This window comes from Mycetomoellerius zeteki, unplaced genomic scaffold, assembly GCF_001594055.1.
Source record: "Mycetomoellerius zeteki isolate Tzet28-1 unplaced genomic scaffold, Tzet1.0 scaffold31, whole genome shotgun sequence".
Lineage (NCBI taxonomy): Eukaryota > Metazoa > Arthropoda > Insecta > Hymenoptera > Formicidae > Mycetomoellerius > Mycetomoellerius zeteki.
Window position 1 is genome coordinate 2,763,671 of NW_017257294.1, and position 12,536 is coordinate 2,776,206.

General features: G+C 25.9%; 1 protein-coding gene across 1 annotated transcript in view; it reads left to right on the forward strand.

The window, feature by feature from the left end:
- Positions 1–8,953: 8,953 nt before the first annotated feature.
- Positions 8,954–12,536, forward strand: part of LOC108724753 (tachykinin-like peptides receptor 86C) — a 44,407-nt gene continuing 40,824 nt past the window's right edge. Inside the window, exon 1 of the mRNA XM_018451352.1 lies at positions 8,954–9,239. Coding sequence (XP_018306854.1) covers positions 8,954–9,239 — 286 coding nt within the window. The remainder of the gene's footprint in view (positions 9,240–12,536) is intronic.

Below are 12,536 nucleotides of genomic sequence, written 5' to 3' on the forward strand. Positions count from 1 at the left end.
TTGATTTTAAAAGTCATCATAAATATTATTTTTAATTTTTCTTTATATATTTTTTTATTTTCTCGATTAAATTTATTATCTCCCGCTATTGATTTTATTTCTTACATATATATATAATTTATAAACAATATAATGTATGTTACGTGATTATTATACAAATGCATTATAATTTACTTTTAGAATAATGCAGTATGTTCTGATTGTGGATATATAATCGATATTTAGGAATGTATTCGCCACGCATATAACGTCAAATGTCTACTGCAAATTGGCAATTCAAATTAATGTATATGTGAAATAAACTAAGGTTTGAATGAAATTATGACATAGATGTTATCAAGTAGCAATCGATTTTTATCTATATTGCATCTCTATATGGAAGCCATGAAGGTGCATATATACATATATATAATATAATAAGGCGCGTCCTGAAGTATAAATGATACTTAATTGCTGAACCTGTAAGTAAAAATGAATATAATAAAGTGAGACAATGCAACGTAATAAGAAATTAGTATTTCTTCCTTTTATATGTTAATCGTATATATAATATAATGCGATTATAATAAAATTACACATTGATATATAAGGTAAGTATAAAATCTTTCAAGATTAATATTTGACGTTTCACAATGCAATAAAAGACTCAAAATATGTAATATATTAATAATATAAAACTAAATTCCTATTAGTTAAAAATAAATTCCTATTAGTTAAAAAATTGATTTTTATTTTTTCGAAATGGATTTACGAACTCAAAATATTATCATTCATGATGCTACGGTGCAAAATAATAATTTCGAGATATTTGAATTTTATTTACGGTCTTAATTAGAAGATAAAAGTCTGAAGTATTAGAGATATAATAGTTATTTACACGTGATAAGATTTCAAGAACTGCAATGTTATATACAAACGAGAACAATAAAAGTAGTGACATCTAATCGAAACTGTATCAACTTATATACACGTTTAATACCTTCATCTGTGAATTTCAATAACTTAATAACGTTTAAAAAATGTCATATCTATATAGATTTATTTTGTAATTAATAAAAATGGATAACAATAAAACATTAACGGCATAAATACAGAGATATAAAGATATAATATTTATTGACCAACTATCTCATATCACTATGTGGTATCCTATTCCTTCTGACAATTGGAATTTGTATAGAATTCATCGGGATTCATATCAAATTTCAATTTTTGGTATAGTTAACAAGTCACTGAATTCAAATAAAATTGTCAAATCAATAAAAAATAAATGGTTCAAACTTATTGTTCTTCTTTCCGCGTTCTATATTTTTTTATGAAATAAATTTCCACGTAAAGTTATATGAGAATCTTTATTCTTACTTAATCTTATTTGAGCAAAATTTATTGATTATAATGAAAGTAAATTTATAAATTAACTCTGGTCACGGAATGAAATTTTATCAACGGATGATAATCTGTTTGGTCAATAATGCAGTTAAGAGAAAGAATACTAATAACTATTAAGATTTAAAAAGATTTATTAAATTATTTTATATATTAAAGTGTTAAATATAATTAAATATCACATAAATTTCAAAATATTATTTTTTTCATATACTTTTAATAATTCAAGTTCAGTAGATAACAGTGATAAAATAAGAGAACTTATCAGAGAACTTATTGAAAGTTAGGTAGAAAGTTTTATCAAAGAATATATCCAGTCTTTATATACAATCTTTATTCATTTATTTGACTTTGTATATAGATCTTTTTTAATATGTTATATTTATTGATTAGTACATGTTGTTAATATTAATAAATACTAATTAATAACTCAAATAATTTCGTAACTAAGCTTTATTAACTTTTTTATCGTAATATGTAGTCTAAACTCATTAATATTTTAATTTTTATTTATTAATTAATTTATCAATCAATTCTTTTGCCATTATGTTCTTTCTAAGTCATTACATTGCATTATTTAAAAAATATAAAACATATTTTAATGTAAATTACACTATTATGCAAAATATAAATGATATTAGATGCAATGTTATGACATCAAAAACTTTAACGACGAAAAAATATTTTTATTATATATTATATAGTGCTTTATTATATGTACCGGATTTGTATTTATTGAGTATAACGTTACATTTTATTTGTGCATCAATAAATTTTAGTACAACAATGAGTATATATTTTCAATTATGTAAATCTTTGATAAATGTTTTGAAATATAGAATACTGTTCAATTACATCACTTTAATAAATTATATATATTGTAGTTTCAGTAATAAATTATAACATTTCTATAACAAATTATAACATTTGTATGTGAGAGTTCGTGACTTGAATCAATAGCAAATAATTTAATTAAATGCTAGTTTAATTATACCTAATGAAGGTTGTGCTACGTGTAGTCAGATGAATAGAAGCCACAAGAAGGGGAAAACAGAATATACAGAAAGGATCGAATTCGAGTAAAATCCCATGGAGTTACCGGAAATTTGCTTTTCAAATACTAGTATTTTGATACATTTAGTAATCACGTAGTGGAAACTGTTACACTATTATTAGTGCTTTGAAATCTATTGTAAATAACTTTCTTACTCCCAGTGTGAAATGACATAAAAATAAATCAGCATTAAAAGATAATTGAGGTGTACTTGAAATGTTTCAAAGTCAACATTTAAAAAAAATCAAAATGAATTTAATATGACAGCAGAATTAAAAAAGAATTTTTTTTTAAAAGTTATTGCCGTGGTTAAATAGATCTGTACAGACGGAGTAATTTCACCTTTTAAAACCGTTTTTATCGCCCTAATAATTTTGAAATTTATTTATTTATTTCATCTATGTGTATGTGTATGTTAAAGTTTCATTAAAATCAGAATTCATTTTTCTTAATAGTCATTTTGGCCACTACATTTTGAATTTGCCATTTAAAATTTTCCAATTATGAGTGCAGATTTAAAATCAATAATTTCAAAAACATTGATGTAGAGATTTTCAAAGCATGTTTATCATCATGTATTTTTAGTTCAGCAAGAATTTTTATAAAAAAAATACTCAATCTGACTGACTTTTTGGTTATAATGTATTATTAATGCTAAAAACATATTTATCTTTTATTCATGTATACATTATATAAGGAACATAACGATAAAGTCTTAGGAATATAATAATAACGTTATATGTTGAAGAATATGTTACACAACCAGTTATGAAATACGTAAAAATAGAACAACTAAGAGAAATAATAAGAAATTCTATAGGATATTATAGAACATTATGCAACATAAATATAAATTATGAAAAACAATTCCATAGTACTCTTTGCATTTTCAAGTATTATAGTAAAGTTTAAGCTCGCTTTCTAAACGTAATCTTGGATTACTTTTGCATTTAATCTGAGCTTAAACTCTTGTTTTCCTTCTTCTTGCTTAAGTACACATGAGAACACATTTCCATAGACAATTCATTTGGCTAAAATCGTACGTAACGTATTTAAAAAAATCCTATTTCTTGGTTACAGCAAAACCTGAGAATAAATTAAATAAAATCTATTTCTATAAATAGTGATTATATAAAAATATATAAGTTAAAAAATGTATAACTTATTTAAGTAAGAATTTTTTAATTATTTTTATAAAAAGCGAACTAAATGGCAAGATATTTTTTATTTAAAATTATTTACGTTAACAAATAAGTTGTTTCCGTTTTGAATTATGTCTACATCAATCATCCGGAATTTATATTTGTTTCACTTTTTTTATATCTTCTGTTCATTCCAAAAATACCTTTTGTCGTTCATAGCATGTCTGTTACTTTACATATCAAACAAGTGTTATGTGCTCCATGCGAAATACTTCGAGCGTTATACATTCAACGTCGAGTGAGAAAAGCCAATATTTTATTTCATCCTTCCAATCCATCCTTCCAACAAATATCTGCCTAGTCTCCCAGGGTCTTCTTTTGACGAATAATATATATGTTATATATACACATGATGTGGGTGCTTTCTAACTCCTAAGATATGTGTATGTATACGTATCATACTTTTCAAGTTTCTATTTAAGTCTATTTGTCGCTTGACGAAAAAGATACACGTGGCTGAAAAAAATATGAGAATAACGAGGTATTTTTAAAAAGAGCCTATATAATTAACAAATAAGTTATTAAATTCTGTCATTTGTTTAACATATCGTAAAAAATTTATAATTGCATCAGGCTAAAATAATCTTTCCTTTTGCAGAAATTTCCAAGAGAGTGATAATTTTTGAGGAAAATTTTAATCAAATTCTTTGTAAATAATGAAATTTGCTAGAGCACGATGATCTAACAATATTAGTTTATCTACAGTTTATGTGTAAAAATACAAAGATCACATTTTTAAATAAAAATAAGTTAAATATTATATATTTAGTCACAATTTAATTAATTATTAAGCATAATAATACGTCAAAATATTTTCATATTTTTTTACATACAGTTAATTGAAAATAATTCTAATATTTAAACGGTAATTTATGTAGGTTAACTAAATAGAAAAGGTTTTTTATATTTAAAATGCATTATTTATAATTTCAAATTTATGTGTTAATTACAGATGTAAATGCCATGAATTAATATTAATTCTATTAAATAAATTATTTACATATTTCAGTCACCAAATTATATTTTCTCATTCGTTTTCATTTAATAAAATTTAAGTCATGCTTATAAGCTTACTAACTCTTACTAACAAGCTTTTTAAAAGATCATTGTCCTTTAAATGCGTTACATATCTCACGAGAAACATTGTCTTTTTCATATATTACCTTGTGATTGCATAGTAATACGTTTGCAAATTCGTAATGCTGAATATACACGTATAATGTATAAAAGATATATAAAGATGTTATAAAAATATATTTAGATAAATATTATATTGCATTTATTCAATGATTTATGTGTAAGTAACAGTTTATTATATAAAAAAATGAATTGATGTATATATTTAAACTGACAATTTTATATAATTGGAATTACTTTAAAAAGATAATTGATTTATTATTAATTACGTTTGAAAAAGTTCTCTTAATAAAATTTTTGAAAGGCGATTAGAACTTTATTGCATAAATTTAATCGTTCCGGTCGATTCCTTTCAACATTATCCCTTTCAAGCTATAGAAGTGTAGAGGATACTTGAATTCATTTAGCTTCTCAGAATATCAACTGAAAAGATTAATAAATTGCGTATCTTTTTGTCGTTACATATTTAAGACATTCAGAACTTTTTCAAATTTGAATAAGTAGTCGGCATACTCGTATAATGCTACCGGAGTCTGCTTTTTTGAGATATACATAAAAAGTTTTCATAAGATCTTTCTCATATGATGAGATGTCTCAGTGAAATCAACCGGACGTGAAGAGAATACTTTTCCACTTTTTCTTAAGTGAAAAGGCTCTGATACGAATATATAGTTAACCAAGAAGAGAGAGACTCTTCTTCTTCGCTCATCTAAAGCTGCAAACTTTTAGTTTTATACAGGCGTAACAAGTTGGGTATAAAACAATACTACTTTTTGATATCTTTGCGATTTATATTGCGTCTTTTTTAAAAAAAAGTTTCCTTTCTTTTACCAACAATTGAGAAACAAGTAAGATTTATATCTCCTTATCTTATAAAAGATTTTACTTTATCATAATTAAAGACACAAATGCAGAATAGTGTACAACAGCATTGAAAAGTATAAAGTACGTATAAGTTATAAATTAAAAATTAATTATGTTAAAAATTAATTATATATATTTAATTATGTTAAAAATTAATTATATTTAATTACAAATTAAAAATAAAGTATAAATTATAAATTAAAATGTAAAATGGAAATTTGATGTTTCGTTTATAAATATAAAATTAATAGAAGGTGACACTTGTTAAGTAATTCTGAGAATTTACTGGCATTGTAAAACTGCAGATATAAAAATCTCAAAACTATTTATTATAATAATAGCATATCTGTAATAGTGCGCTATTATACTTACAAGGGAAATTTCACAATTGTCCGGAACCGATTTGATTCTCCATGAAATATGTTGTTAAACACGAAAATCTAAGAGAGAGAGATACGTATTTTTTTATACGTGCGCTAATTCATGTTTAAGGGGCGAAACATCCCTTTGAAGAAAAACGGTATTTCTATTTCGAGCCGAATACCGTCGGAAGTATAATATAAAAGATGGAAAAAAATTTTTTAAACAAAAGTTGTACGGTTTTAAGAGTACTTCAATGTGTGAAGAAAAAAAATTTTTAAAAATTTTTTGTTGTTAAACAAAAAAATTAAAAAAATTTTTTTCTTCACAAATTAAAGTACTCTAGAAACCGACAGTTGTGAAACTTCCCTTGTTAGCTGCGACTTTCCCACGCGATAGATTCTTTTTTTTTGCTTCGCGAAAACCCCTTTTACTATAACATATACTAAAGTTATACTCGGAGATGATCACAGAGTTGACGTGACAAACTTCGTCTTTCATATATCAGAGAATGAGGTTTTTTATGTATAACAAGCATGAATATATGTATATAACTCGGTCACTTTTGAAGAAATATGGTCACAATTACTATCGTTCTCATTTGCACGAAAGGAAAATGACATTTATCCATGACAAAGTTGTTAGCGCGAAGTCAGGTTCGAACGTCAAACAAATGCAATAAATGGATAAAGTTTTATCAAAGTCACGATATATGTTCTATGGAAAGGTTATTAAAATTTCGTAGAATGTTATAAAATGCAAAAAATAATTAAAACAAAATTTCTACAAAGATAATTTATCGCAAAATGATTGCTTTTCGTGTATAAGACATTTTGTTCCGTCAAAATATTTCGTTATTAAATGTTTCGTAAATTTTTGAAATTGAAAATTTATTTCCATTTATTTTATATATATTCCTATTTATATATTTGAATTCACAAAACGAGAAGCTCTGTTTGTAAAGCAAATATTCACGTACTTTATACCAGTAACTTCTTTACAATGTTTAGTACGCTTATCGATGCATATTTGCTGATGCAAATTTTCAGGTTAAAAGAGGATAAATTTTACGTGTAATGTTATCTTTATTAGCGTAAGGTTCTATAATATTTAAGTTTATCTATAATTAATTCAACTTTTGCTTGTTGAAAAGATAGCATTACTAAGAGCTCGATGTAATATAATATAAATTAATTTATAGTAAGTAATGTGTTTTATTAAATTAAAAATAATTTAACAAACTATATAACTTAGCATGTATGATTGTGAATGATTTTGTAAGGTATATAATTGTGTAATAAAAAAGCTTTTCAGAGCCATTCCACTATGCGTTTAAATTAAGCTAGTACTTTTCTAAAATATAAGCTTGGAATCTCCTTAAAATCGTATAAAATCTAAAGAATAATTGAAAATCTGTGAGAAACGTGATACTGTAGCATATCGTGAATTTAACATGTTGAGATCGGAATCTTAAATTTTGAAAAATGCTAGATCCCGTGTGCATTACACTATACGTGATGGGAGTCTCTTAACTTTTACCTTGAAGAATAGCTATCATAAATCGGCAAACGTATCCAGCTCGAATCGGTGTAGACATTCGCGTATTTTCCCATCAGCTGACACTTGTGCCCAAGTGGAAAGTCTCGGTGAGGTGGGTGACAAGGAAAGGGGTGCGAGATTGTTCATGGTGCGCACGCACCACTGAATGAACGCGCTTTTGAGCCTTTCAGTATCGCCGACGAGGTTCTTCAGTGCGGTACATCGGTTTGATCCACTGGCGAACGATGTAAATTGAATAATCATCTATAAATCTCTAGTCGTTTACGTGACAGGTGTGCACATAACTGTCTCCGATAATCCTGCGACAATAATGTTAACAATTGACAAATCGATGGACAAATCGCGCGCAAATAAATAGGTGCCGATTGACAAGAGACAATCGATATTCGACGAACATGCGGACACATATTGTCAAGTTCTCGGACGTAACGTGATAAACGTCGTCTGTTACTGTCAGTGATAATGACTTTGAAACGATCGTGTCTTTAATGATTTGCGCTTTCTATTAACTGATTATAAAACTAGGGAAATGTACTGGTTATAAATGAAATTGTGCTTTTAAAGTGTACGAAGTGCAAAGCGCATTTTAGTAATGGAAAAGAGTCTTACAAAAAAGCTTTCATTGGCAATCGTTTAACACGCGCGTGTAGAAAGTGCTTAAAAGTTTAAGTGCTATTTTATTCATTGAAAAACACGGCGATAAAAATATAATGCTTTGAAAGAAAAACGATTTAAAAGATGCTATACCTACAATTAGTGTCGAAAAAGAATTAAAAAAGCATTAAATATTTCAATATATAAAGATTCCAAGAAGATTAAACTAATTTGCAAAATCTACGTAAAGATAAAGCAGAGATCTCTACAGATTAAATATAATATAGATTTTCAAGTGAATAGTTAAATATCCGCGAATCTCCATGGCAAAGTTACCTAATTATGAGATATAATCATTTCGCGTTTATTCTGATTTCAAAGACAATTTTATATCGACAGACAATGAATTTAACAGAAGTATTTGGAAGTAAAAAAGTAAATCGAAAATAAAGGAATGAAATGCGTTTATCAAATTTTGTATTGGAAAATTAATTATTAATATCAAGTGCACTGATTAAACAATAAACCGTGTGAGATTTTCAATCAAGTACCACAAATTCGTATCAATTACATGTATACTTTTCCAATAAAAAATGAGCAATCAAGTTAAGGAACCATAATGATAGTTACTCGCCAGTTTATTGTGCGTCACGTAGGAGGAAATAATATTTATAATAGCTCATAAAATCGATTTAACGTGTAGTTTGGAGGAAACAAATAGAAATCAACAGAGATACAATAGTCAAACAAAGTCCCGGGATTATCCCTACAATCGCTAAAGACAATCCTTACAAATATGAATGGTCTAAATCTAGAACATTTATATAACTGCACTGCATCAATTCTGGAGCGCAATGTTACGTTGCTAAATCTTAGTGAGATACGTTATTTTATTGACGAGACATTAAACAAGTCAACTAGACGTGAAATTCTGCGGCAGGAACTCTTTGACTGCATCCTTGTTAATCAGGAACGGCCATTCGATTTGCCATGGTGGCAAAAGCTCTTCTGGTCTTTGATATTTGCGGTGATACTGCTCGTCGCAACTGGTGGCAATATTATCGTTATGTGGATCGTACTTGGTAAGAAGACTGATTGTATAAATGTGATATAGCATGCTCGAGAAGTTTCCTCTTGTTAGCGAGCTTCGCGTTCCTATGAATATAAATTATTTCAAAGCGAAACTTTTTGAGATTAAAATCCTTATATTACGATTAACAATGATTATGTACAGCTTTTACTTACAATTAATAATCCAATTTTTATTATAAATCAGTTGCAGAAAGTATATAAATTAAAATAATAATACATAATTACATATGACGATAAAATTAACATCAAATTAAAATTTTTGGACAGTAATTAAATATTATTATAGAGTTACTTAGGTAAAAATTTTTTTTTAATATTCATATATTCAACTAAAAAATAAATTTCTAATATTTATGTAAATGCAATCACAATGTTTTATTTACATATGAATTTTATTTATAAGAATTATTATCCGTACATGATAAATAAGATAAATAAAAAAAGATTCAGATTGAAACAAATCTTAACGATGTGTTGCTATTATTAAACATTTAATTAATTAGAATTATGTGAGCTATTTAACAAGACTTGCTAGAAAATAACTAAGTATAGACATAAAAAAAAACAGTGACTGTTATGAATTTCTTATCAAGATGGTATTATTTGAGAAATTGCATACAGTGGATAATTATCCAAATAAATAGAATAGTAATCTATTAAGACGAAAATTGATTGTGTTTTGTCATCCCAAATTAAATATATATTTGTATAAGCATCTATATATTCAAAATAAAAAAAATCACTTCTTTAATATAAATATTTCTTCGTTCTCGTAGCGTTATGTATTATAAACATTACATAGAATTACTTATTTAATAGTAATATTTCTTCACTCTTCTTCTCTTCTCTTCTCTTCTCTCTTCTCTTCTCTTCTTATAGGTATTATGTAGTATGAACATTTACATAAAATCTTTGAAATATTCAGTTGTTTAATTTAGGCGACTGAATATTTTATTTCTTATGCATTTTATGCTGAAAACTGTTCCTCTTGATACGTGATACAAACACTCAATAAAAACAAATAGAGCATGAAACGAGATAAACCTTTACATACGAAAACACGTCACATTGTCTACATCAGAAGAGCAATTTGACGGTTATAGCTTATATAAATTTTATTTATATGACTGAAGAAAAATATTTTGCTGAATGCTTAATAATTGCAAATGGTCCAATGCGTATTAAGCTACAGTTAGTATTAAGCTACTATCAACTTTTATATGTTAAAAACGTATATAACAAAAATAGACGTAGCACTTTTCTGTTAAAAAAACTGGTAAATTTTTATCATTTTAAAATCATAATAGAAATTCACAAATAATAACTATCGTTTTCAATAATTGATAAAGATATATTGTTGTGAATTTCTATATCATAAAAGATTGATATTTCGCAAAGATACTTTTTTCGCAATTAGAATTTAACTTAATAAATAAAAAAATAAATTTATATATAAGAAAGATTTCATGTATTTTTATATAAATCGTGCATATTTCGATTATCTTATTCTTTTTTCTTTTTCTTTATGTAAACTACTGTCTTTTGTTATATGTATATCTGGCTTTGATCCGTATCTACGTGACAAGCATCTTTATAATCAAAGACAAACAATTCATTTTCACTATAGTGAATCAATACAATAACTTTTTATACGAGCCACGTGTAACAGATTTATGTATTTTTATATAAAGTGTATAGTAAATAGTTATGTGTACTAACATACAAACAAAACATACGTATACTAAATATGTCACTATATCTGTATCTGATTAAATTTGGCATATTCATGATTTCACATTTATGATACAAAATATATTTTTACACACGCTGAAGAAAATAAAATATTAAAAAATTGTGTAAAAAAACTTATGATACATCGTATATTTTAAAAAATCATTGTATAGAATTTACTTTATTATCCATATATCGTACACAGAAATACTAAGTTTATTTATATATTATTCATATATTATTTGGATATTGTAAATTTATGTATAATTATATGTGATCATATTTTATAATAATAAACAGTAATTAATTTACAAAGTTTTTAAGATCTTAGGTACGATGAATATAAGATATAGAGTATATTGTATAAACAAACTCGAGTTTTATTGACAAAGTCTTTGATATATTTCTGACGTTATTTTCTATATAGGTAATATAAATTAATAATCACATAAAAACATATTATTTTAAAGAACACGTAATGTATATTAAATTTCCCCACACGTACTTTATACCGGTTGCTTTCGAACAATTAAAATTTTCTCTCTCTCTCTCTCTCTCTTCAATTTTACCATTTACATATATATGTATATCTATCCGTTTAGCATTTGAATAACTATTATGCCGGTACTGGTTGCATTTTAATTTTTTTCTTGCTTCGTTTCCGCAACCTTTAGAATTTGTCGCGAATCCGTAAAGGTACGTTTATATGCACGTGCAACATTTTATGCACGCGCAACATTTTATGTTACAATAGAATTATATAACTTATAATAACAAGAGTACACATCATAAAATAAAGTACACATTATTATGTAACATTGTATAAATAGTCACATAAAATCCATAGAAGATTTAATCGTAATAAAGTGTTTTTGTTTTAACACAACGCAGTTTAGTGCGTGCAATCTGTATATACATATGTATATATGCATACACGCATATATATATAATACGTATATACATATACGTATATCTATATGTATATTAATATTTTGTAATAAATGCTACTACTTTAGCTAGGGAAGAACTAGCTAGATGCAAAGACCTAATGTAATAGTGAAAACGCTGTGAAATAATTTAGTACAAAAAGGCTTGTATAGCTAATTAACTACGTATTTTGTATGGAGTTGCACTTAAGTGTGTATAATAGGAGAAATTTCCATGAAGAAACGTAATTTTGCTATAAATAGAATTGTTACAGTAATTTTATTACTTTTTCATATTTAAAAATTTGGAACAAATTAATGCAAAAATAATAAATATATGTTATCAACGATTAATCTGCATTTGTTAAATAGCTATAGTAATAGTTACGTTGCTCATGCTTATTTGATCATGGAAAGTTTTTGTTCTTTCTATATGCATATATATATTTACAGATATAATCGAAAATATAATATGAAACTTTTTTAATTGTGTTTTTATGTGTAAATTTACATTTAAAGCTAAATTAATATAATTATCTAGAATTGTGACTTATAGGATCCATAAATTTTATTAATATCAATATTTTCAATTTTCAGAATACACATCATTTATCTCAAGATATTGCATTA